Below are 27439 nucleotides of genomic sequence, written 5' to 3' on the forward strand. Positions count from 1 at the left end.
GATATACACATCTTTCTAGTTCACGATTATCAGCTGTGCAAGTGCCACAGGGGACAGTTTAGCCTTCAGATCAGGATATTCTTCTTGTTCTCTAAATTACAAGTAAAATACATTAATATAATATGGTGCTGTAGGCTATTGCCCTGACTAAAGCTTATCAGCTTACAAAAAAGATTAAAGAACTCTTCAGTAAGATTCAGTTTGAACAATCTCAGCAGAATAAACAGGCTGAAGAATACCGAAATAATAAATATATTTATAATACAAATCTACACGCATTTTTGAATGTCAGATTAAACCCTGAAAGTTACTAAAATAAACATGAAATGTCATTTATATTAATTCATACCATTTCATGAGGCATGTACTTCTTTTATTATTAAATTAATATTAATAAAGAAATCATGGGTATTATGGATAGATTGCAGCTATACAAAGCAGTATGCCTCCTGCTTTACTGCACTCCAAGTTGCTCAGTGACTGCAATATGCAGGTGACAGCAATTAGCAGCAGATGACAGAAGCACTTTGAATTTGTACCAGATGGTAGCTAAGGGTCATTGGAAGCTAGCAGACCTTCCACAAGGAAACTGTTGTGCAGTACAACTATAAAACACTTCAGTACTTAGAAATAAATTATTCAGGTTCTCAAAGAAAATTGGAAGGTCAACATGGAATATAAAATATTATGCAAGGCATTAAAAGCTCACCTAGTGTTTACAGAATTAAATACATTTAAAAATAAAACAGTGCACACAGAGCATATCTTAGCCTCACAATGGGGAGAGTCATTACAAAACTAGTAGGAACATCAGCTAACGTATCTGCTAAACAATTCAAACCTGTGTCCCAAAGGAGGGGATACATAAACACACTTCTTCTTCAGTGCAAGAATAAGATACTGACTGAATACATGCTTCAATGCAAGAGGAAAAAAAGGCCAGGGGAAGATTCACGTGTGGAATATAACACTTTAATGGATGCCACTCCATATTTCTGCTGTGCCCTCAAATGTACTGTTTCACAGCTCAAACACAATTAGGTGTATCTCATTTGCAAAAATTAATTCCCACAACCTCCAAATTTATAAACACACACAAATTTGCTTTGATTTTTTAGCTGCAAATCAAGAGTGAGATCCTCTTAGAGCACAGCGCTGCACCAGGCACTGCATGAACTACCTCAACAAGCCAAGGAAAGATAAATTGATTTGAGCACAAAGGAGAAAGTAATGATTACTTTCAGTAATAGCTGAAACAAAATCCCAAAAGTGAGAATAAGAGGTGGACATACAGCCAGAGAACCTTTGGGAATTTAAAAAATATGTATAGATAAGGTCAATGAAATGGCTACTCAGAATGGGGAATTTCTTCTTGTGCATAAAACTGTCAAAAAATCAACAATGCATTCACAAGTTGGAGCCAACAACTTAATAGCAGAGCAGATGAAAGACACATGAGTTGTGATAAAAGTAGCTTTAAAAGGAAGGTGACAGGGCTGGATAGGCTAAGGAGGAAGGGACCCATGGAAAGATGCAGGTAAGAGCTGAAGAGGTGAACCAGGATCATCATCCTTTATCATCACAATATGAGTGCAGACTAACCAAGACAGCATTTTTCAAGGTAAAAAAATTGTGACAGATTATTATTTGATAATTTCATCTGATCAAAGACTTGAACTTTCTTCTTCACAAATGTACTAACATGACAGAGAAAAAACGAGCATGTGTAAGGTGTGCAAAGAGAAGGAAGGGGCAGGCGGAAGGAAGAGAAAGAAAGAGAGAACGAGAGAGAGAACAAGAGGAAGAAAGAGAGAAAGAAAGAAGGAGAGAAAGAAAGAGAGAAAGAGAGAGAGAGAGAGAGAGAGAGAGAGAGAGAGAGAGAGAGAGAGAGAGAGAGAGAGAGAGAGAGAGAGAGAGAGAGAGAGAGAGAGAGAGAGAGAGAGAGAGAGAGAGAGAGAGAGAGAGAGAGAGAGAGAGAGAGAGAGAGAGAGAGAGAGAGAGAGAGAGAGAGAGAGAGAGAGAGAGAGAGAGAGAGAGAGAGAGAGAGAGAGAGAGAGAGAGAGAGAGAGAGAGAGAGAGAGAGAGAGAGAGAGAGAGAGAGAGAGAGAGAGAGAGAGAGAGAGAGAGAGAGAGAGAGAGAGAGAGAGAGAGAGAGAGAGAGAGAGAGAGAGAGAGAGAGAGAGAGAGAGAGAGAGAGAGAGAGAGAGAGAGAGAGAGAGAGAGAGAGAGAGAGAGAGAGAGAGAGAGAGAGAGAGAGAGAGAGAGAGAGAGAGAGAGAGAGAGAGAGAGAGAGAGAGAGAGAGAGAGAGAGAGAGAGAGAGAGAGAGAGAGAGAGAGAGAGAGAGAGAGAGAGAGAGAGAGAGAGAGAGAGAGAGAGAGAGAGAGAGAGAGAGAGAGAGAGAGAGAGAGAGAGAGAGAGAGAGAGAGAGAGAGAGAGAGAGAGAGAGAGAGAGAGAGAGAGAGAGAGAGAGAGAGAGAGAGAGAGAGAGAGAGAGAGAGAGAGAGAGAGAGAGAGAGAGAGAGAGAGAGAGAGAGAGAGAGAGAGAGAGAGAGAGAGAGAGAGAGAGAGAGAGAGAGAGAGAGAGAGAGAGAGAGAGAGAGAGAGAGAGAGAGAGAGAGAGAGAGAGAGAGAGAGAGAGAGAGAGAGAGAGAGAGAGAGAGAGAGAGAGAGAGAGAGAGAGAGAGAGAGAGAGAGAGAGAGAGAGAGAGAGAGAGAGAGAGAGAGAGAGAGAGAGAGAGAGAGAGAGAGAGAGAGAGAGAGAGAGAGAGAGAGAGAGAGAGAGAGAGAGAGAGAGAGAGAGAGAGAGAGAGAGAGAGAGAGAGAGAGAGAGAGAGAGAGAGAGAGAGAGAGAGAGAGAGAGAGAGAGAGAGAGAGAGAGAGAGAGAGAGAGAGAGAGAGAGAGAGAGAGAGAGAGAGAGAGAGAGAGAGAGAGAGAGAGAGAGAGAGAGAGAGAGAGAGAGAGAGAGAGAGAGAGAGAGAGAGAGAGAGAGAGAGAGAGAGAGAGAGAGAGAGAGAGAGAGAGAGAGAGAGAGAGAGAGAGAGAGAGAGAGAGAGAGAGAGAGAGAGAGAGAGAGAGAGAGAGAGAGAGAGAGAGAGAGAGAGAGAGAGAGAGAGAGAGAGAGAGAGAGAGAGAGAGAGAGAGAGAGAGAGAGAGAGAGAGAGAGAGAGAGAGAGAGAGAGAGAGAGAGAGAGAGAGAGAGAGAGAGAGAGAGAGAGAGAGAGAGAGAGAGAGAGAGAGAGAGAGAGAGAGAGAGAGAGAGAGAGAGAGAGAGAGAGAGAGAGAGAGAGAGAGAGAGAGAGAGAGAGAGAGAGAGAGAGAGAGAGAGAGAGAGAGAGAGAGAGAGAGAGAGAGAGAGAGAGAGAGAGAGAGAGAGAGAGAGAGAGAGAGAGAGAGAGAGAGAGAGAGAGAGAGAGAGAGAGAGAGAGAGAGAGAGAGAGAGAGAGAGAGAGAGAGAGAGAGAGAGAGAGAGAGAGAGAGAGAGAGAGAGAGAGAGAGAGAGAGAGAGAGAGAGAGAGAGAGAGAGAGAGAGAGAGAGAGAGAGAGAGAGAGAGAGAGAGAGAGAGAGAGAGAGAGAGAGAGAGAGAGAGAGAGAGAGAGAGAGAGAGAGAGAGAGAGAGAGAGAGAGAGAGAGAGAGAGAGAGAGAGAGAGAGAGAGAGAGAGAGAGAGAGAGAGAGAGAGAGAGAGAGAGAGAGAGAGAGAGAGAGAGAGAGAGAGAGAGAGAGAGAGAGAGAGAGAGAGAGAGAGAGAGAGAGAGAGAGAGAGAGAGAGAGAGAGAGAGAGAGAGAGAGAGAGAGAGAGAGAGAGAGAGAGAGAGAGAGAGAGAGAGAGAGAGAGAGAGAGAGAGAGAGAGAGAGAGAGAGAGAGAGAGAGAGAGAGAGAGAGAGAGAGAGAGAGAGAGAGAGAGAGAGAGAGAGAGAGAGAGAGAGAGAGAGAGAGAGAGAGAGAGAGAGAGAGAGAGAGAGAGAGAGAGAGAGAGAGAAAGAGAGAAAGAAAGAAAGAAAGAAAAGTAGGTGCAACTACTAAAAGTATTAGAGAGACCAGAGTAATAGGGTGGAGAAGCAGAACAAGGCAAGGGGGAAGGTAGTCAGAAGAAAGATATATTGAATACAAAGCACTGGTGCTGGCTGAATCTCTTCCAGAGACCATACATATAGTAGGGAATCACAACTAACTGAATCAAAAAGTTTTTCAACAGTTCTTTCAAAAAACCCAAAATAAACAACTGTCCAACCACTGTCAAACTTAGACTAGAAAAAGAGCTCTATGTGATAGGCAAAACAAAACAAAACAAAACCCTAAAAAAAAAGCCCAAAAAAACCCACAACAAAAAAAAGCCTATCCCTCAAATCCAGTAGACATCAGTAAGAATCTAATTTTTTTCTTGAGCTGAGCCACAAGTCATCTATCTTTGCTTTCACAAAAGAAAACATTTGAGTGGATTCCTTGGAGACTATGAGATTAAGAAAAGATTCCACAATGTCTCCAAATCATAAAAGAAATGAAACCGAATGCTGTTTTGTATAAACAGTATTTTGGGATACATTCCAAAAGATATGATGGGAAGGAAATGAGCTTTAAGAATATGAAGAGCAATCCACTCTTTACAAAGTAATCCACAATCTCAACCACATTATTTTCATCTAGTACAAGCTGGAACGCTGATTTTAATGCTCAGTGTATCCACAGGCTTGCTCTCTGAACTGAGGCAAAAAAGAAGGGCAAAGACTGTATTTGTTAAGATTATGACAAGCTTGTTACTTCAAGCGTCAAACACAACCCAGTAAATTATCTTACTTATGATCACTATGTTCAGCCTACACCAAAACAAATACTATTTTCTGATATGGAGAGAACTTTCCCTCTAGATATCCATCACTGTAGACTAAGATTTCAGGTCATGTGAATCATGATGGTTTCTGAGCCTCCAGTAATTAGAGAAATACATGAGACTTCAGTTGGATGAATTACTGAGTCACATAAAAACCTCAAAAGATGTTTTTTTATACTTGCTCTACACAAAGAGAAGGCTATCCAATGTTAACAGAAAATAATAAATGCTTGTAAGCATCCAAATAGAAGTTTTGAAAATTGGATAAGCATCTATTCTAAGAATGCTCTGCAGGTCTTAAACATCCTAGTTTCTGACATTTGGGACATCCCTCTTTCATAATAATTTTAAAAATTAATAATCAATATACATTCAACTTACCTATCACTAAAACTAATATATCTATAATTTCTTATAGAGTTCCTTTCCATATTGGCAAAAATTAGGCTTATTCAGAAAAATATGAAAACAATTGCAGAAATAATGAAAATTATGCAAAAGACATTATATAGGCTTTTCCTAATAACAACTAGAGTTCATAAGGACCTTAGGCACACCTGACTTTCTACACAGTTGCAGCATCAAGTTTTTGGAACAATACATCAAAGAAATGTGTTTGCATGCATCTTAACTAAGGAAAAAATTATTCTAAAAATAAGGTTTCAGATTTCCAATGAAATACACACAATAAATTAAAAAAAAAAGTTCTGACTGTGGTACATTGTTCTTACTAACAAACAACAAGGGCACAGAACATAACCCTAATGTAAGAAAATGCACAGCAGCCTCCTTCCACAACATCAGTATTTTAGTTGCCACTACTTTGGCTTGCTCACAGCCAGCAAGGCCTTGCAGGCAGAGCCTTCTGAAAATGGTGCAGTCCTAAGCCATGGGATGAGGTTCCAAGTACCCTCCGAGAGGCCGTGCCCTTTGATCCTACCCTCATCTCCCAGCAGCTGCATTCTGCCAAGGGCATGATTAAATTCTGAATGGCAACAAAGCCATAAGGAGCAATGTAAAGGTAAAAGAAAACTCCCTCAGCTGATTAGCAGCAGTGGAGGCAGCAGCTGAGAGGAAATAGCCATTGGGGTCTGCCTCTTTGAGAGCTTACTGGGATATTCCACACAAGCCAAATGTGCAGGGAATCTCCCTTTTGCACTGTCTCCTGTAGAATGACAACATTTCAAATTATTTCTTTATTTTACCATAAATCATTAATTTTAGCTTAGATTTTCCCAGGTAAAGTACATGTAATTTCTGGTGAATAAGCTAAATAGCATGCTGTTGCTATTCCATAACTTGATCCTTTTTAAGAATTGTTCTGACTATTTTGTGAGGTTAATCTATTTTAATAAATTTATAGAGTACTTCAGAAATGGTGTACTCCACCACTGATCCTTCCTTAAACACTAGTGTGAAACAACATTGAATTACTGAGACAAATTCTAACCTACATATGTTCAAAAAATACTAAGATAACAAAATCCAAGCAACTTTTTCTTGGGAGTCTCCAAAATGGGAAGAGAGATATCACAGAACATCAAGTAACATTCTTGATGAGAATCGCCAGAATTTAGGACTCCAAGTTAGACATGGTTTGTGTCTTGCCATTAACATTCTGGCACATATCAATTTTTATCCTTCTACAGCTTTGCAATAGGCAATAAATTTAACACTATAGGAATTTTACAGCTGTGAATGAATTATATGGCTTTGCAAAATCAGTGGAAGAGTTTGGCATGAACTCTAAAATACACAGTAAACTCAGGAGTATGCCCAGAATACAGTGAGAATTCTCTCCAACTACTGAAGGGCCATTTCCTAACTTGTTCTGTATACTGTTGTATAGCAATGGGTTTGTTTAGAACAAAACTCTGTAAACAAAAAGTGGCACCAACTGAAAAAGGACAGTGATTCAACATCCATGTCCCAAGCAGCAGCACCATAACACAGCACAGCCAAGCTCTTCAGCCTGGTCCTTGAGCAGCATTCAGGCTAAGTGCCTCAGGCACCACACAGCAACACAGTGTACCACACAACTTACACGCAGCCAGAAAAGACCTATCACATGCCTAGGTATAGCAATTGCATGATATGTTTAGTTGCTGGTTTCAGAACAAGTATGAAATTAGGGCATAGATTATTCTGTAATTTTAACTTGTGAATTGATAGCAGGCCACATCATGGAACAACTTCTCTAGCTTGGGGATATAACAGCAAACTAGATAAGCAAGTGATGATCTAATTATTTTAAGATGCCAAAGAAAATACATGAGGATCAACTTTAAGGCTACAGGTATCACATACATACAAACCCATATATATCTTGTGTATACAAACCCAAAATTAGTGGATTTTGAAACCTAAGAGTACTGTAAAACATTCAGCTAGGTTGGATGAGAAATGAAGTTGAATACCTTAAACCGACCACTCTCAGCTCCTGTTTCTTTTGTGGCTCTTCTGCTTTACCCCCACCCCACGTCCTTTATCTCTTGTGCCTCAGTTTCCCATTTGTAGTATTACCATTTTATTTCTTTTGAGGAGAACAATGTAAAGAAGAAGAGAATAAAAATATATACACCACTACTTGAAAAGCATTGCTAATGGGGATAAAATGTGCCCCATCAAGTCTCTGAGAAGAAGCAGCATGCTGTAAATAAAATACATGAGTGTACAAAACACCCCAGCTCAACAGACTGCATTAAGTGATTTCTGTCTACATATATACTCAAGGAAGTCAATCAAGGCTTCCAGTCTTATTGTTATTGTCTTAAAATCATGGTATAAATCTAGCATTCTTCCAGTTTTCTATATATCAAAGAAAATGGAAAACCTCAGCTCCTTTATGTGGAATTATATACTTTTTCCATACCAGTCATCTAAGGATTGAAATTCCCACTTGACACTCTTGCTATTTCAGTTAATGGTGTTAATTATAGTAGGTAGATGTTCTCTCTGTCTCAGAGTAAAGGACACGCAAATTTTGTCTTTGGTTTGCCAAAACACTGCTGACTGCCTCTAAGCATCAACATTCCTACATTCTAATTTTGGAACAACAAAGGTGCCTCCTCTGCCATTTAGCCCTTTCTTTCCAAACTTTTCAAGAAAAGTACCTTTTGTCTTCCTCCTTACCCAACACTGTTCCATCCCTCTTGCTGAGAGACACTAGGCTTTTCAAGGTGCTACTATCCTTCCTTTGCTCAGAGATGACAGCACATGGAGAGAAAAGCATCAACAACACTACAGGATAGGTATTTCCCTGTGTCCTGATCCCACAAATTCTCCTGTACATCAAGAAAAGGATTCTCATACTTCATGGGAAGCTTGTAGTTAAGCCCTTCCTTGGACAGAATCTCTGTGTCAGGGGACAAGCTAAGCACGTCACCTACATATTACCTGTAGGTGACAGCTTTCTCAGTTTTATCCAATACAAAGAGAAGTTTTTAGGAGGTCTGCTGTTAGTCTGCTGTTTCACTACAGCAGGCTATACTCCATTAAAAAGTGCTGCATAAACATTTTTCTTATAAATCCTTAACATTTGCCATGAAGAGCCATGTAACAGTTTTCACTGTTCTACACTAACCCTGACCCTTCAGACATACAGCCAGAGAAACCCATTCTTCTCAAACAGACTATGAACGTGAAATTATCAATTTAGTAAAAAAAATATACAAGTGAAATTACTGGGCTCTTGCTCAACAATGTAGCAGCAGGATAAAGTCAATGCCCTTATGAAGCCCAGAACAGAAATTCAAATTGGACTTAGAAATGTCAGCCTTTGGGGTAGAAGAGACAAGAATGGCTTACTAACACCACTAGCAAGATGTTGGACAACCTAATTTATTGCTGTTCAAAAAAATGTGTCAAGGCAGAAGAAGCATATATTTTGAATATTGAAATAGCTATGGTGAGGTGGCATCAGTTTCTGGGACAATATGAATCTGCCACATGAAGCCACTCCATTTCACTCCAAATAAAAATTGGAGGGAGGGGTATCCTTTTTTTAGCAAATATTTTTCAAAAATCATCCTCATAAAAAATGGAGAATGAGCATAGATGAAATCCTTTTAAACACAGAGAAGTAAATTTGGTCACAACAAACCAGAAAGACATGTTTTGGGAGGAAAGAATGAGAGACTGAGAGAGAGAGAGAGAGCGCAGCAAAGTGATTTTGCCTCAGTTTACCAGAATAGCAAGGCCATTTTCAAATAACCAAGGGCAACATATACACACAAAAAGAAAAAAAACCAACCACCCTTTCAAGATTTTCATGTGTTAAACAAACCAAATCAAAACAGCAAACAAGCAACAAAAGCAGGAACCACAAGAGTAGTTAGCTTTCAGGCTAGTTAAGAATTAGGGTAAAAACAATATTACTATTTTGATGAACATTGAATGGTTACTATGAAGTTTTACTTCTGATGTTAAAATTTAACAGCAGACGTAGAATTCCATAAAATAAGGGGGAAGAAAAAGTGTTTTGAATGCTGCTTGTAAGGATTAGGACCATTAAAACTATTTTTATACTAATCTGAAGCACACTAGGCAGATTACATGCTGTAGCTCCTTTAGAGAGGCTACTGATTTCACAGCAGTTCCATTTAAGATAATTTCTACTAATTTTGATGCATTACTGTGTACTTTCTGGGTGTATATATATTGCAAAGTCCAAGAAATTTTAATGTTTCAATCTTAGTACACAAAATACATTACCTTGAATTTATTTCCATCTCCTGCCAAGGATACTGTGGTTTTTTAACTTCACCCCCAAAATCTGTTTCCATTGATGGAAACAAGTCACATTTGCAGAAGGGTTGCACCAACAGTCTTGTTTTCTATGAGGATTAAAGCTGCAAAGGCAACTCTGAATTTAGATAACAAAAAACTGTTCTGCACTTTAAAGAAGAATGAGAACACTGCAAAATGCCAGACAAAATAAATAAATAACCTTAGTTTGTTAATTTCCCTCTTGGTTAATTAACACCTATAAATGACCTTTAGCATTGACAAGTCCAACTTCATCCAGAAAGCCAAGGTTTAAGAATATCTATCCAAAGAGGATTGATTACTGATTACAGCATTGTGAGGAGCACAATTCAATCTGTTTTTTTTTTTTCTTTAAAGACTGGAACTGCATTCCTGAGTAAGCTGATGTGACTGCCAATGAGGTAAAATGCAGAGAGTCATTACACTATAATGTTGATGTTACCACTTCCACATTTATCTGAAGCACAGAACATATATCATTTTAGACTGAAATTAAAACTTGCCAGAAATAATTTTTCTTTATATTGTTGGAATTAAAAACATATTGAATTGATCCATTAAGAAAATTCTACACTCTCTATCTTTGTGTTTTTCAGACTGTGTTTGCATCCTTAGGCAATGAAACAATTTTTACAATTGTAATAAAACAAGTAAGCGTTGACTTTAAGTTAAGAAAATTGTTGCTTGAATGACTAAATACTTCAGCAAAGACAATAAATCCTTCTAAGTTTAACATACAGACAAATCCCATGCTTGAACAGGTACATAAATTTCACAATTTTTCCTATGCAAGTTTTCCTAAACTTATTCCAGTTTTAGTCTTTTGCTGAGTGTTTATAGAGCAGGTCTGCATATTTAAATTTTAATATTGGCTCTTTCAAAAAGCATCTAGTGTTAAGAACGCAAATTAAAAATCTACCATTAGAAAAAACAAATTTATAATAGGAAGTACAACAGTAATATTACTCTCCAGCAAAAAATACAACTGTAGCACTTACCTGTATTTCAATGAAGAGAGTACTGATAAAAGAGTCAGGCCCATGAATTTCTTGCTTATTTCTGGACATATGAGTTTCAGTTTGACAGTGTAATTTGGGAATCATAGATCTCAGTGTTTGCTTTCTCCCAGAGAAAGGAGACACCAGCATTATTGAACTATGTTCCCAACAAGAGTGTATCAACACCTTGTACAGGAAAATCCCTAAAATGTTATTTTTATTTGTCTTCAAAGAGCAGCAGAGAGAGACAATGTGTCATTTAAAACTGGTTTCAAACAGTATTTCCAATAATCCTTTCCTAAAGCAGAAAAGGCTGCAGACTTATTTCCTCTCAAGTTTGCAGCAATAGCAAAACTGATCAATTTAATTTTAATTTTGTTTCAGCAAGTTGTATGCTAATTTTTTTAAATGTTCAAATCTTTAATACATCTTCTACTCTCAAAGGTTATTTTAGACTCCTTTTGCCCTCCTTTTGGGTCCTAATGCTACATACCCTAGCTAACATTATTTTCAAGATTGAGAAAACACAGGAGGATCCCTGAATGTAACCATTATTTTCAAGCTTGAGAAAACACAGGAGGATCCCTGAATACACAGAGGAGGAATGAACTGAGTACTGTTTGTCTACCTTCTGCATGGCTAGCTAGCACAAAATATCACCTACAGACAGGTGTCTCATCATACAGAAGTACGCAAACCAATCTCATCCCATGGTAGAAGATAAAGAGACAGTAAGATGCAGACTGCAAATAAAGGTACAGCTAAAACTACATCTTAAAAATGACAACTATTTTTTACAGCGCAGTACTCAATTTTATCACTTACTCAGCTGTGAGAGCTGTAAGCGTTTTCCTGTTTTCAGTTCCCAAATTCATCCTTACTGGTCATGTTACATGTTGGATACTTCTTTAAACACGGTTGTTCATTTCACACAGACAAAATCTCCATGCCAATACTTTTGTTGAAATAGTCACATACAAAAAATTTAACATTTACTAAAAGCCTAACACATCCCCAGAATGTGTTGAATTTAGGTAATGCATGCTACACTGATGCATACTTCCCCATCAGTTTGCCACATTAAATAATTTAATTTTAAACACCTGTGCAAATTATTTATTAGGGAGAAGTTGTTCAGAATTCTTGAGAGAAAGATTCTGTTACTAAAGGGCTCATCTTTGTATCAGGTAGAAGAGAAAATAACCATACAACACAAACATTCTGGTTCCATTTTACTCTATTATTCTAAAATGCATGTTACAAAGATTAAAATAATAAAAGGCCATCTTAATCCTCATTATGGTACATATCACCTGTCTCTGTCAATGAGACATTTAAAAGCATCTCTTTATTAGAAACACAAATCAATACACTCAGGGGACTGCAATAACTGCTTCAAGCAATTTGTATTATCATTTCAGTCTTGATGTTCCGACTCAGAGCAACTTATTATGAGTGGCGTGAAAATGGCAACCTGTCACTGTTGATTTTTTTTCTAAACCTCTTGCAATAATTTTTTTCTTTCTTAATGTAATTATCTTCTTACTAAACACAGGTCTAGGTTGTAAGGTACAGCCCACAGCTGAAGTTCTATTTCTTTAAAATTGAGAGTGCTCCCCAACTTACATTAGAAACATTACTGATTAAGTGAAGAGCTATTTGCTTTGCTTAGACCTGAAAGAATCTTGTACAGAGGGAAGCACTGAAACCTCTGGTATCTTCTTGACAGAAAAATCTCTTGGAAATGTTTTAATTGCTTGCAAAAATCCCTGGAAGAGTGCTCTGGGTAGCGACTGGAACAGTTATCTTGTTCTACCACCACTGGTAGCCTGAATAAACTTTAGTATTCTGTTATAAACACTCCTTAAAACTACTGTCTACCTTTAGCCATATACTGTACAGTAAAATAATCTGGGAGAAGTGAAAATTAATATTTAGCTGTGAGACAGAATTATAAAGGTCTGAAGATGAACACTGATACTTCAAAGACAAATGCCCACATTACCACCTGTAACACTCCTAGCTAAAGGAAAAATAATTTTACTTTCAAAAGGAGACTGTGGCAGACTGTACCAAAATTCAAGGCAGCAGCACACATGACACATACCACAGTAAAAACTTTTAGATTTTTGGGTTTAGGTACATCTCCTTTTAAGTTTTCTGAGAATAGAATCTGGTAATTCCAGAGTAGGACTAACTTACCTTATTTTTTGGATTGGATGTGTTCATTACACTTCGTGTTTCCTTGCCTGTGTAAATAACAACACCAATTACAGTTCCTGAAAAACAAACAAAACCCCAGAGGCGTCAGGTAAATGAGCGAAGATGTTCCCAAATTAAAACTTGCACTAATTTAGTTCCTTAAATAAATCAATTGTATGAAAAAACCCCAATATTTCTGCCTAACACTGAGAGTGCTGATTTACAGAATGTAAAATGAAGAATTATTTTAACTTCTGCAATAAACATCCGTAAAGATGATACCATGCTTTCCTTCTTTTTTATGGAAACAATACTTCCAATGGAGCTGGTTAGAAACTTGTATTTGAACTTAAAATTTCCTCCAGATGTTTTCAGAAGTTAGGACAGCATAAATAACTGCAGAGTGAATAAAAAATGAGTAAAGTGGTGCTGAACACATCACACACCAATTGCCTGCTACCTCTGCCATCTATAATGAAGTAAAATCTGGTTCAGCCAATTAATTACTTTGATAGAGTGTTATACAGAAATCTTATCTTCATTAGCTTATAAACATTTTAATTTTTAAATTATTTTTAGCCAATTTTTACAGCATGGTATAGGAAAATCTGGCTTCAGCATCACTAAATAAATGTTTATATTAAAAAAAATTCTTTTACTAATATGTTACATAACACTTTCTAGCATAAAAACTCCTCTTATTTCTATTACTTCATAAGGTAACCTGAAATGGCTTTATGGCAGTACAACGTGATTTTTTTGGGGGTCACTATGATATGAAGAAATAATAAACATAACTATTCAAAAATGCCTACTCAAAGAACTTTTTTAAAAAGTAGAAGTATTACACGTTTGTCTGACATTACTTAATTTGTCTTTGGCAATTAGAACCCCATATAAGATCTGCCACCACTACTCTTGAGTGTAACAGGTTGTAAAAAATTGAAGAAACTCCCAAAGACAAAAATGATGATAGTGAAAGATGTTTGCATTAAAGATGTCTGCATTTACTCAAAAATAAGAATGTATTCTTGTTTACCCCCAGGCAACTAAGTTTCATGCAGCTGTTCACTCACTTCCTCCCCAGAGCACCAATGACAGGATGGCGAGGAGGATAAGGAAAAAAAGATTAAAAAGAAAACAAAACCAACAAAACCAAAATATCTCATCACAACTTGTGGATTGAGATAAGAATGGTTTAATAACTGAAACAAAGTAAACATAACAACAATAGTAGTAATACTTGTGATAATATTAATGATTATAAATATCGTAGTGAGGAGGAAACAACCCAAAAAACAAAAACAAAAACCAACCAACCAAACACCAAAACCCATCTCCCCCCAAAAGAAAACAAAGACCCAAGTGAAACAAGTGATGCACAGTACCATTGCTCATGCCCACTGATCAATGCCCAGGCCACCCCAAAATTCCTCCAGTAGTCACTAATCCATAATTTCTGAACCCTTTGTACTGTCTCCAACCAATGTCCACATATCCCTTTGGGGCACTTTATTTTGGAGTGATTCTGAGCTGACCTCTGTCCAATAGTCAGAATGTATTGGACAATATGCTGCAGGGAATCTCCTCATGCACACTCCAGCAACCTCTGCCTTCACAGGTATTTAGTTCAGTAGAAGTTGAGAGGACTCTACATTCCACATGGCACATTTCTACAAAGTTTCACCCGGCTGCTGCAGCTCAGAAAAACAAACTCTCCTACTTGTCTCATATTTTGTTCCTTGAAACATTGGTTTTAAAGGTGAAAGTCAGATAAATTCCATTTTGACTACTGAACTTAAAGCAGAATTTTGGTTAGATCTGACTAAACTGCTGTTTATAACGAGTCGTTGATATTAGATTTTAAACTTTCTGGCATCAGCACAGTATCAGTGATAACTAAGTGTTCCTTAAATCTGAAGTACATGGGTGTAGGGACCTCTATCTGTAGTTTCATTGTTGTCCCACAGTGGTTGCAGCAGGGACAGTTCTGGTATCCAATAACGAATTGAATCCAATCTGGGATTTCGGGAAGCACAGCTGCACTGCAAGCCTCAGCTTACAAAAGCACCGACTCCCATATTTTTACGTACGGGGCCTCTGCAAACTGGCTCTCCTACACTGGGCAATCACTGCTAGGTATGGGTGGAGTGCTTAATGATGGGGAGAGAAGTTAGGACATACCACTAGAATAAATGTGGGCCTAGAAAAAAAAGAAAAGCAGACTTGTGATAGCCAGGCATACTCTGAATCCCATGTGTGATGATACCAATTTTGGTATCTCTCAAGTATACATCTTCACTCTATGAACCATAGAAAAACCAGGGTGTGCTCAAATTAATTAAAGTCACAGGTAGGAGTTGGCAGAAAATACTGCTTTTGACAGCTGTGCATTTATATAAATTGTTCTGATTTTATCTAAAGTGACTTCACAAGACTGACATATGCCAAAATGATGATGCAATTTCATTAATACAAGTCTTCTCTTAATAGGTATCTCAGCAGGTTTCCCAGAAAGCTGCATTATCTTGTTCAGCATTTGAACCACACTGATCATCACAAGTGGAGAACAAAAAGCTGAAGTCCAGACTTTACTGGACTTTTTGAGGCTTTTTAAAATTTAACTGCTAACTGTCCTCTCTCCCTTTCTGAAATGAAACCTACCGCAGCTTTCAATAAGCACAAACACCACAGTCATTGATGCCACAAGCACAAATCATCTGAAAGATAAGTAATTTAATTGAAGATAAACTAAGAGGTTTTCAGAAAACTCAGTGGTTTAAGTTACTTGCTTATATTTAGAAGTGTTTCTCCAGGGACAGTAGTTTGGCAAGTCTTCACTAACCAAAATTTCCTTTCCTTCAGGCAGTGTTATTAATTCCACAGTGATAATACAGATATTAAGAATGACAGAGACTCTGTGCCTTACTGTTACTTTTAAAAAAACTGCTAGAATACTGCTTGTAAGAGGAAATGTCAGAATATTTTTTTCCTATCTCACTTATTAAAGAATAACTAAAGTATGACTGCATGCTTTGGACTTGAGAAAAAGTCTGTTGATTTCCATCCCTGACAGAGGCTTCCAGTGTGATCCAGGCACATTAATCTTTGTCCTTTTTAGGGTTAGGATAAGCATCATACAGACGGTCACCAGATCTCTGTCAGAGCTTTACAGCAAAGGCCAAAAAGCCCTGCAGATTGGATATCAGTAGGAATCTCCATTTAGATATCTAAACTATCAGTTTTGAAACTGGGTATATATTAGGTGCAGTAAAATGGATTCTCCTTCCCCCCCTCCCATTTGGCTTATTGTTCTTTTAAGGGGTAAAGAGACAAACTAAATCCAGAGAAAGTAAACACCTTCCAAATGTACAAATTTGAGTAACCTCACTCTTCTGAACATTATATTTTGATATTAAAAATTACATGGAATAGTTTATTCTTGGGTTGTTTGGAATTACACAATTTTGTTGAATCAATTTTTTGGTTCCCAAAATTCATGAAGAAAACAAAAAAGTCTTAAATTATAGCAAATACTTTTCTTGTCACTTCTACTGTTCTAGCAATAGGTGCTTTTTTTTCTCTGTAGAATCCATTATTGTAGTATTCTGATATTCTCATGAGCTTTGGTAAGCTGTATTCAAGATGCAGTTGATAAGATTTCTTGAAACCGTTATACACTTAAATTTACTGTTACTGATCTGTGAAATAATTGATTTGTGGTCTCTCTCTTCTAGAACTGTCATGGCATCAGCAACCAGAGGTCAAGTTTCCTGAGGTATTCCCCACATAATTCCCCAAACACTTTTCTCAGCCTAACCTTGACCCTCTGTATCACCTTGACAAATAGCAATGGCCTCTATCCTGGAGATAGTGGACTATCCTACCTGATGCAATGTGGTTTTTGTAATTTATCAAAGAATTCTATCAGGAAATTCAGCATCCATTAATCACTGGGAAGGGAGCCCCCTCACGCAAAAATTGTCCTGTATGTCCTATACAAAATCATTTCAAAAATTAAATAAGGCTTTGTATCTGCAATTCAGGTATATATTCCTTTCTTGGGTGTAAGTGATGTAGTTCTTTCTGCTCCTGAGACTGACACCATCAGTCAGTAATATGTCAAGATAATAGTGCTAGGTTGACCCAGAACACTTTGTAACAACCTACAAGGGGGTTGGAAAGGGTCTAACAGGGTCCCAATGGGTCACAAATTTGCTTGGCTTAGTAACAGATGCTGTCCAGGCTGCTTAGAGAGCACTGGAGGGAGCAGCCTTTCAAGCTGTCATACTGAAGAGTCTTAGGGTAAATGAAGAGATGTACAGGAAATATTGCAGGGCAGAACTCTACCCTCCACTATCTGGACTCAGGCCTCAAATCCCCTTTCTTGAACCAAAGTGGAATAGTAATAGAATTATTAGGTTTGCACACACATGTCATAGACTTTTTCAGTGAAAAATACCAGTGTGTAGAACTGTGAACCTAGACAGTGAAGACACTGTAATCAGATACATGTGTGGGTGAGGTAGCTGTCTACAGAGTAGAAAATCTGCACATTTTCACATACTACAGGCTGTTTATTCTTCTGTTTTCATGGAATCCTAGTGTCACTTATGTATAGAAGCTGTGCACAACCATATTCTTCCACTAGATTTTTCAGATATAATTACGGGCTGTGACTGATTAGGGGAGAGAATGCAGAGGCACCTGCAAACTTGGGTAAGCAGAGTCCACCTTTGATATCCTCCCACAGCAGGTTTAAGCAAGTCAGCTAATGTATGTTTATAATGCAGTCAGACAGTGAACAGCATTTTTATTAAGATTCTCAGTTGTCACAAATCTTGCAAATTCAATTATTAGATCTACTTTAAAAAAACCCAAATTTAATTAGCTCAGCATCAAGTGTTCTAACTTAGTTATGTACATTCAACTTGGAAGTGAGATGGAAACAACTGAATGATGCATCAATTATCAACCAGATCTAGAACATCTTAATTTTAACAATTTGCTAGATGTTTTACCTTATGGTCTTCCTCATGACTATATGCACAGTGTACCTCTAAGATCTTGTAAATGTCTTATTAGATAAGCAACAGACTGAAGGAAATAATTTCCTAGTTTTTGCTGAAAGGCTAATCCTATCAAATGCTAAAATTACATCCACACAGTTCCTGAGTAATTCTTAAGATCTGGATTTTTGCCCTACAGGACAATGAGTACTTACATGAGAGAAGCACATTACCATGGTATTAAATTGCAGTTAATACATGAAATGAGGTAAAGGAAATGAATGATATCCCAGAGGTTAGATATAATTAATGTCACAAAATCAGTTACTGAAGGAAATTATTTTTGTCTGGTACCTAAATTCAAGGTAGCTTCTGTATACACACCACGGCACAATTTTTAATTTCTGGATCACAATATTTTTCCCTTCAGAAAGCGTTGCAGTCTTGAAGAGCCATTCAATATTCTTTACTTTGTATTGTTCAGTGAGTTTGCCCTTAGTCTGCCTTAAAGGCTTATTCCACTATTAAAAACTACATCCCAACAAGAGAATTATCTTTTCCTATGTTTTTCCACTGCCATCATAAATAATGAGCTAAAGTCCTTCATAAATAATTAAACTTTCACAAGACCCTTCAGAAGTAAAAAACTCAAACTTTTCCTAAGGTGTAAATTTTAGGGAGAACTGTTTCCATTAATATAGGTGCCAAATTTAGATAGCAGATCAAGAGCAATCAGTCAATAGCTACACTTCTAAACAAGATCATCTACCATGAAAATGAAAACATGAACAGCTTTCAATTAAAATTCAAATATACTGATGCAGAATTAAAGAGTTTGCAAATGCATACTCTTTGTTTGTAGTTTTCTTCCACACATAGATTTGAGGAAAAGGAAACTCAAACCAAGTTTATACAGTATTGAAATTCATAATTCATGAGAAGCATCTTTTTATACAAAGTTAAAGATCTCGGCTACCTAAGTTTTAAAAACCTGAGGACAAATTTAGGCATCATCCATTTGATCAAAGTTTTAGAGAGAATAATTTTCCAGTGCAATCAAACCAAACAACACTAAGAATCAAAGATCATGACTATCTTTTCAGCACTCGGGAAAGGAGTGCTCAGCCACAGACTTCTTTTCTACCTCGTCAGAATTCATCTCTTCCCCACATCCTGATGTAAGAAGTCTTCATAGTAGGGACTAACTTTACAATTTAGCTAGAGATTCTTTACTTTCTTCTCATTTCTTGGCTGTTCCCAGTTGTTCCAATTCCCCATCTTAAATCCTAGTTCTCTTCAGAAATCATGCTCTCTCAATTCCTTATTCTCAGTCGTCATGCAGAAGAATAACCACCATCCTTTTGACTTTTCTTACATTGAGCAAAAATGAAAGAAAATAAATTTCTGCTCTAAAAAACAAAAAGTTACAACGGCTTAAAGTGTAAATAGAGCATCTAGGTATTAATGTATACTCATTTATAATATCTGGGACATACATTAAACAGCAATAATATTTAGATCCCAGTATTTTAAAATTACCTAACTTTGAAACTTATCTACTCTTTGTGATTAAGACTTTGCCTAATAGAAGATACTAATCACAGAGTATACACAGAAGAAAAAGTCCTAAAAAATGCAAAAACCACCCTTGCTTTTCAGCAGGGAAAAGCATCCACTGTGACTAAACAGAGCACCTTACAACTTAAAGTTTTAATTAAATGAAAAAGGTCAGTGACGTCAGTGGGCTACAAGGGACTGTAATACTGAAATATCAAAATTTAAGTTAAAAAACCCCCAAAGCTATTAAGGAGGATTTAAAATGTATGAAAATATTTAGAGCAGCATGATAAAACCAATGGGAAGGCAGAAAAGCAACAGTTTAATAGCCTGGAAGATAAAAGTATTTTACAATGTGAAATATTAATGGCTTTTGAAAAATAAGGATGCATTTCCTTGGAAGTATTTAGATACATTAGCAGCTTTGTATTGCAGCACTTACCCGAAGCAACAACAGTGCTTGCCCATAATGTATTTTCTATGCTTAGGCTTTCATGAACTGCAGGATCACTGTCTTCCTGTTAAAAATAAGAACAGCTAATAAGTGAATCACCATTACAAGAAGTCAAGAACCATGTCATACCATCTGAATAACTGACACGGGATGTTTGCATCTTTGTATCAGTCACTGTATAATAGCATTCATTGCACATACACAGATGCAAAACACTGTCTAAAAAGTGAAATAATGTTTGAAGTTCATATTACTTCTATCCAATCATTCTAAAAGAACTAGTCAAAAGTCTTTTAAAAGTAACATATTGTTTTCCTCAGGTGTATCAAACTGCAGAACAGTATGATACAGCATGCAGTTAAGGTGAGTTACGAACACTAACTCCCAAAAATTAACACCCTGTTCTGTATTTAAATCACGTATAATTCATACAGTAGGCTATGGTGATCCTCATTTTCTACCTGATCAACATCATATAAACTTCAGGGGGAAATATTGCAACTTTTAAAATGAAATGCAGGCTTGTATTATCTTACCACATGCTTACAAAATATATACTCCTTGGGAAAATACTTCCAATAGAAAACTGCTTCCATGATTTCTTTAAACATCCCCTTTTTTTCCTCCCCTCTCTCCTCCCAAGCAATAATGATCTGCAGATTGTAAACAGACAATCTCTCATAATCAATTTGGAGCATGTACAGATTTGTTGCTCATTAGCAGCTGTGAAATGTGCTGTTTACAACTAAAGGAAACTTTAGGAGGTAGGATAATCAAGTGTATTTGACCAAATTACAGATTGTTGCTAAACATTTTGCAAAAAAGGGGAGATGACTTATCTATCAAAGTACGCAATATACATATTGTCAATAATCAAAACCTATGCCCATTTTTCATCTCTATTTTGAAACAACCACCAAGCACAGGATGAGCTGCACAGAAATTTCCGTTTCTAAAAAGAGAAAAATCTCCAATTAAACACATAACTTTTTGAGCATAGATCAAGAGATCCCAATATAGCAAGGAAACTATAGTTCTTACTCTCCTAAGTGAGGAAAAATTGTTATTTAAAAGGCATGGAGAACCATTCTGTCAAAAACAGAGGGGAAGAGAGGGAGATATGGAATTAGCCCTAAGAAGAAAACCACAAATTTTGAATCTAGACTTATACTCTGATGATCTTGGGATTAGTTCAGTTGGTTAGGGCATGGTGCTAATTATGCCAAGGTTATGCCTTCAATCCCCATTATGAGTCACTAACTAAGATTTGGACTTGATGATCGTTGTGGGTCCGTTACAATTCAGAATATTCTGTGAAAAATCATTAATGTTCTATAAGATTAGCCTTAAATTAAGAAAAAGGAGAATTATTTTTGATTCTTACCTCAATAATTAGTACTGCAAGAATTATTTGTTATACTCCTACATCTTAATGCTTAGATTCCTGGTTTGATTTACAATTATTCCCAGATTATTTGGGTTCTGTGATTATTTCTTGTGTTTATTCCAAACAGAAAGTAAAAAGAACTGGAAAATGTTCAAAGAGAGCAATAAGGGAGGTCAACATAGCTTCTGTACTAGATATAACTAAATAAGCCTGACTTCTAATGGGAAATATGACAGACATCTATGAAACAAGCACCTAAAAGGGAGGATAGGTACTGCTTATTTTTACCAAAGAAGAAAGAAGTCATAAATAAAGTCAACAAAATTGAAACAACAAGCAGTCATTCTTAAATATGTACTTAGCCTGTGTAACTTCCTCCAATTTCAATATTAAAAGGTTACACACATTCAAGGGTGAACTGGGTAAATTTAGAGAAGGAAAATTCATTGTGAGTTACTTACAGAAAACAGCTCTAACTCAGGAAATTTCCCACATCTTGTGTTAAGAAACAGGTGGCTCTTTTCAGGAGGAACTACTGTGTCCTTACTCTAGTTGTATTCTGCTTCCCAGCACTCTGCTTCTGGCTATTGTCAAGAACAGGATACTAAAAGCCAGGTAAATCCTTTGTTCTCCCTTATTCTTCAGTTAGCATATTGTAAAACTGAATTGTGAAACTCTTCCATATTACAAGAAGAAATCAAAAGCCCTGCAATGATTGTGGAGAGCTGACAACAGGGTTAGGAAAAGGTCACTTGTTCAATGTCTAACACTGCTACAAGATTTAGTGAAATACCTTGTTTTAGGTGATTCAAAATAGGAAAACACCAAATGAGCTCTCTCTCTTTCCACTCATGCTCATCCACAGAAGGGTCTGCCAATCCCTTATCTTCTGCTTATTTCATTATGATACTTTCATGTCATTATGCCCTCACCTAACATTTTCAGCTTTCTTCAGTTCATTCCATTTCCAAAATATCACACCTTGCATGCCCAAACAGATGTTGACTTACCCTTATTTTTCTTTTGACTTACCCTTATTTTTCTTTTGTCCTAAGTTACTCAAATGAAAAATACAAGGTGCATTTAAGGGTTATGAGTTTAGCTGTTTCACACTATTTTTATTTGTACTTCTAGAGAGATGGTAGGGATAGAAAAAGCAGGGAAGGACAAGAATTGCAATTCCTGAGTAAGACCAGACCTATGTTGAGATATTTCTGCAAATTTTCTGACACTAACAGAACAATGAATGTTTTGGGTTAAATGAAATCCATCACTTGCTCTCATAGCAGAAATTTGACATACAAGGGCTTCTTTGTCCAGCTGACAAAGTTTCCACTTAAGGTCTGCTGGGTTAAATTTCATTTGGCAGCTGTATGTTTCTTGGTCTTTGGGTTCTGAATTAAGTTCATTACCAGAATAGTGTAGTTCAGTATTATATTCAAGCTCCATATTCAGGCTCAGTTTTTTAATCTGTGAGCTGCACTGATCATAGAGGTTTAAATTGTCTATAGTTTCTTTGCAGAAATTAATCTGCAGCTCATGCATGTGCAGTGAGAAAGGAAAGATGATCAGTGAAATAAAAATTGAATACAACCCATTTTCAGTCCTTTCATTATTAATTTCATAAAGTCCTTTCATGAATTCATAATACAGCTGACCAAAGATCATGACAAATTTCAAGGAGTCATTAAAAAATTTCAAAGCTATAATTTTTTAGAAATTTTTGTAAATAACAAATGAGGTCTTTGAGATGAAATCCCTAATCCTTGAGTAAACCAGTGTACCACTTCTATTTGACCTTTTCTATCTCTGTTCCTGCATGACAGGATACAGTACAACAACCCCCATCAACTTTTGTAGGAAAGTGGAATACACATTAATTTACGTGAATCACTGAAAGAGATTCCTTCTCCAACCCAACCCCACAGTTAATTTTTCTGGCTATGTTCCTTTTACTGGCATGTGTTTTGGACAGGGTCAGATTAGGTTCCATACACATTAGCTCCCTAGTCAAGTTGTCTGTATAGTTGTTACTGCTGGCATAAAGGAAGGGGAGTCAATAGGATTTCCAAAACATAATGCCATTCTCTTCAGTGGCAACATAAAAATAAGCCAGATTGAAGTGAACACAACCATTGCTTCAAAACAGGGAATTCTTTAACAAACATGAATGAAAAAAGTGACTTAATGTTCTCTCTACTAAAATGCAAGGCATATCCATGAAAACATCTGTATAATTAGCATCAGGCCAGAGATTCTACTCATAAATGAATAAAGCTACATGCACCAGGTTTTACATCAGGGTAGGTTTATTTTAAGCACCAAACAAGATGCAATATTATAAAAAATTATATATATTATACAATATAGTTCTGTACCATATGAAAGAAAAAGATTATTGAGGTAGTTGAACCAAACTCAATGGCATTTATTTTCTAAGATTGCTATTAGAATCTAAAAAAATTAAGATATAGTTCCAAAGTAAATGAAGAGACTATGGAGACAGAACAGAGCTGCAATATAGAAGAAATAAAAGGAAAATATTCTTAAGGGAATAGTGAAAGTAACCCCTAAATTTAAACAGAAAATAGCCAAAGTTAAAAGCAAGAGAGACTCTCCATGATCCTATACAGAAGTAAGCAAAGGTTACATAACACTGGCTATGCCAATATACACTGATGTAATGCTCTAGAATACTCTTTAGGCTCTAACTGGTAAAAGTTGGGTATAAGAAATATGGTTACCTTTTATTGTCTTTTTACAGATTTTCAGCATTGATGAAATTGCTCCTTCATTTATCAAGCCTACAGAGGAGCATCATACAGAAGAGAAACTCTAGTAGTTATATCTGTTTACATCCTTGTTCTGTACACCACTATTTAAAAATAAGCTCAGCAAAGACATGGATGATGCCCTCAGAACAAATAAAACTATCTCATAAATTTCCGCAAAACACTAATTTATCTCATGTATTGTTTTTTGATAGGCTGTCTAGCAAATGTGAAAGGAGAGGAATTAATTTATGCCATTATTCAAGGGCCAGACATGATCATGCAAGGACACACACACACTTTCATGCACTGACTGCATATCCAAAATCTATGGTGAACAATGGAAAACCACACCAAAATCTATGGAGAGCAATGGAAAACAACTTAATGTGAAGCTAGCAGATATCACTAGAGTACAGCAAAGCTTTTATGCCTCCTGACATGATTATGCAGGTGTTCTGCAAAATATATCTTCTGTCAGCTCACAGGGTTTTTGTGGATAGATTTGTACTTAGACCTGGCTTGCCCATAAAAACTCCAGCACTGTTCTCCCAAGTTTCTGGTTTGTTTTATGGACACATACTTTTTGAAATTATCTAAGTTTGTCTTTTACATTGTTAGTACTCTGTCTCCATAATGGGGGGAAAAAAGAAAAAGAAAAATCAATGTGCTATTACCCTGTCAACCTGCCCTTGCAAGAATTCTTTGAACATCAATGCTTAAGTAGAAAAAATGTATGCATTAGCGTCACTAAGCACACTATTTTTTTTTTTGCTTTAACATAAAATAGAAATTAGATGCAAGAACTGATTTATTGTAAGAAGCAAGGGCTCACAGCAAAAGTAGAAAGATAAATCAGTGAACAAGTGTCCTAAAACAGCATTTCACAATGCAGAAGGTACACCACTAACAAAACCCAACCTTTGAAAAATCTCTAGTGTGATTCACTGTGAACCAAATTTGAGGGCAATGCCTTCAGATGCTTTAAACTGAATACACAAGTTCAGTTTAAACTGTCCTTGCTACTGAAGCACTCAAAAAAACATATATGCAATCCCGAAACCATAAAACGCATCACAGTTATTTACCCACACTGGGATATTTGAATCATACAGCTCTTATGACGTGTACAAACAGAACCCACAACACAAATTACTGTGATGATTTCCCAATGTCTCAATTACTTATACCAGAATTGTTAAAAAGATTACAAAGAGTTCAATATATATGTAGGAAATTAAACACTTAGCTACTGAGAGGAATAATATGAATTTACAGCTGTTAATAGAAGTTTCATTCGGACAATTGGTCAATACAAGGTTTAAGTAAACACTGTTGCTTACTGCTTTAGGAGATGTGAACAAATGACATTTACTTTGTAGGCAGCATGGACTATGGAACCAGCATAAATTGGTCTTTGAGAGCCAGCAACTGCAATATCTCATTCATCACTGTATTTACAATTGTGAACTGGAATTCCAATTACAAAACAAAATCTATTACCAATTTGAGTCACGGGGAAAAAAACCCTTCTCTTTACCTCCCCAGCAGTTAATTCTCTCAAATTATTTTAGAAACAAACTGCTGCAGACATCCTTTTTATGAAAAATCCTTTCTTAGGATTTTTCCTGCTGGAGCTGAGAAGGTTCAGCCACGAGATGTACACAATGGGTATCTGCTGCTGTGGAATGCAGCAGGTCCGTCTGGATTGGCCCATCTTGGATGTTTATAATTAATGGCCAATCAAGGACCGAGCTATCTCAGACAGAGTCTGAGAGAGCTGCTTTTGTTATCATTCTTTCTATTCTATTCTTAGTTTAGCTAGCTTCTGGAAACCTTTCCTTCTATTTCTTTTTAGTATAGTTATAATGTAATATATATATCATAAAATAATAAATCAAGCCTTCTGATCATGGAGTCAACGTTCTCGTCTCTCACCTCACCTGAAAACCCCAGTGACCGCTGTCACAAACAAACCATCAAGAGGAATGAGTCTAACACCACTGAGTTTGGCTGAAACAAACAGAATAATCACTATATCTGCTAACATACTGCTACAAAACTGTAAATCTATTTAAAAAAAAAGAATTACTAGCTATTAAGACACTGCTTTAAAAGGTCAACTTTAGCAGGCCACCTTTAGAAAACAACAGAAACAAGACATAGATATTATTGCATTGTTATTTTCTTAATTAGTTTTGAATATAATCATCTGTGGAGAAGAGATTCAATACAAAGCCCCCATAAGTAGCTTTTAGCTTTTTCTACATTTTGAGAAAACTGAACTTTAGAAGTACAGCAGAAATGCTGTTAAACAGGGCACACTTTTATTGCACATAAGCTAGCAGATACATTGTCTCAGGCTACTGCTATTATTCAACTTGTCAGTTTTTGACATATATGAACAATACATCAGATGCCTGGAAACAGTATACTGTTCACAAAGAGTTTCACATAAAAAGATTAAAGTGATGTCAATCAACAAATATTCAACTCTCCAATTCAGATTTTTTCAGATATTCTTTATGCATTAGTTTTCTGCCATAAATGTTTAACAGGATATTTTTTATATGAAGCATTGCCATGGCAGGAACAAAGGAAAAAATACTGCTCTAAAGTCAAGGAAAGACCTGGTACAAAGTTGACACTACATGTAGGACTAAGGTATTAAAGAGGAAAGTAGAAAATTTATTTACATGGACTACTTACCCGTGTGAAAGTACCCTCAAAACTGTGGATATCCAGTTGTGGCTTCTGAGCATAAACATAAGCATTGATTGAAAAGAGATCCTGTAAAACAGAATAATGTATTTACTATTACTTAAATATAATCATTGATTTTGAAGACCTGGTAAAGAATCCAGTTTATGACCCTCACCAACCACCCCAAACTAAGCTCACACAACTTTTACCCAACTGAGAAACATGATGTTTTTTTCCAGTACATCTGGCTATAGAGGAATCACTTTCAAGTTGATATCCTTAATGTGTTGATAGTTCAAAAACTAAACTGTTTTACTTTTATGAGTTAGATATTTTTATCTAATTTCTTTTAACAGCCTCATTATAATTAATAATAGTGTAATCTTACAATATTTTCCAGATATTTGTCCTTTTCAAAATAAAGTGGGGGAGGGAGGAGGGTTGATTTGTTTGTTGGTTGGGCTTTTACTGAAACAGGAAAAAAAAAAACTTCTCCAGCAAGGACAAAGCCAACTGAGTAAAAAAGGCAACAATGAAATGGATTTGAGTTCTCTTGAATGCTCCAGCACCCCAGTGAAAACCCCACAAGAAAACCCTACCAGCTTCAGGAAAGCCTGACTACATCAACAGGTAGTACTCAAATCTTTAAACTCAGGGATACATCAAAACTAGTCTGATAAAATTTGGTCTAAAATATGTGGAACCACTACTCATGACAGCAAACAATCCACCAATGTTCCTACCCTAAAACTAAGAAGAA

At 36.7% G+C, this 27439-nt stretch overlaps 1 protein-coding gene across 2 annotated transcripts in view; it reads right to left on the reverse strand.

Annotated features, from left to right (window-relative positions):
* ATP9B (ATPase phospholipid transporting 9B (putative)) overlaps positions 1-27439 on the reverse strand; it is a 138786-nt gene that overhangs the window by 57666 nt on the left and 53681 nt on the right. For both annotated transcript variants that reach the window (XM_031056999.1, XM_005420957.2), the window contains exons 8-10: positions 26686-26766; positions 19807-19882; positions 12799-12875 (exon numbers count right to left, since the gene is read on the reverse strand). In XM_031056999.1, the coding sequence (XP_030912859.1) occupies positions 12799-12875; positions 19807-19882; positions 26686-26766 (234 nt within the window). The remainder of the gene's footprint in view (positions 1-12798; positions 12876-19806; positions 19883-26685; positions 26767-27439) is intronic.

This window comes from Geospiza fortis, unplaced genomic scaffold, assembly GCF_000277835.1.
Source record: "Geospiza fortis unplaced genomic scaffold, GeoFor_1.0 scaffold104, whole genome shotgun sequence".
Classification (NCBI taxonomy): Eukaryota; Metazoa; Chordata; class Aves; order Passeriformes; family Thraupidae; genus Geospiza; species Geospiza fortis.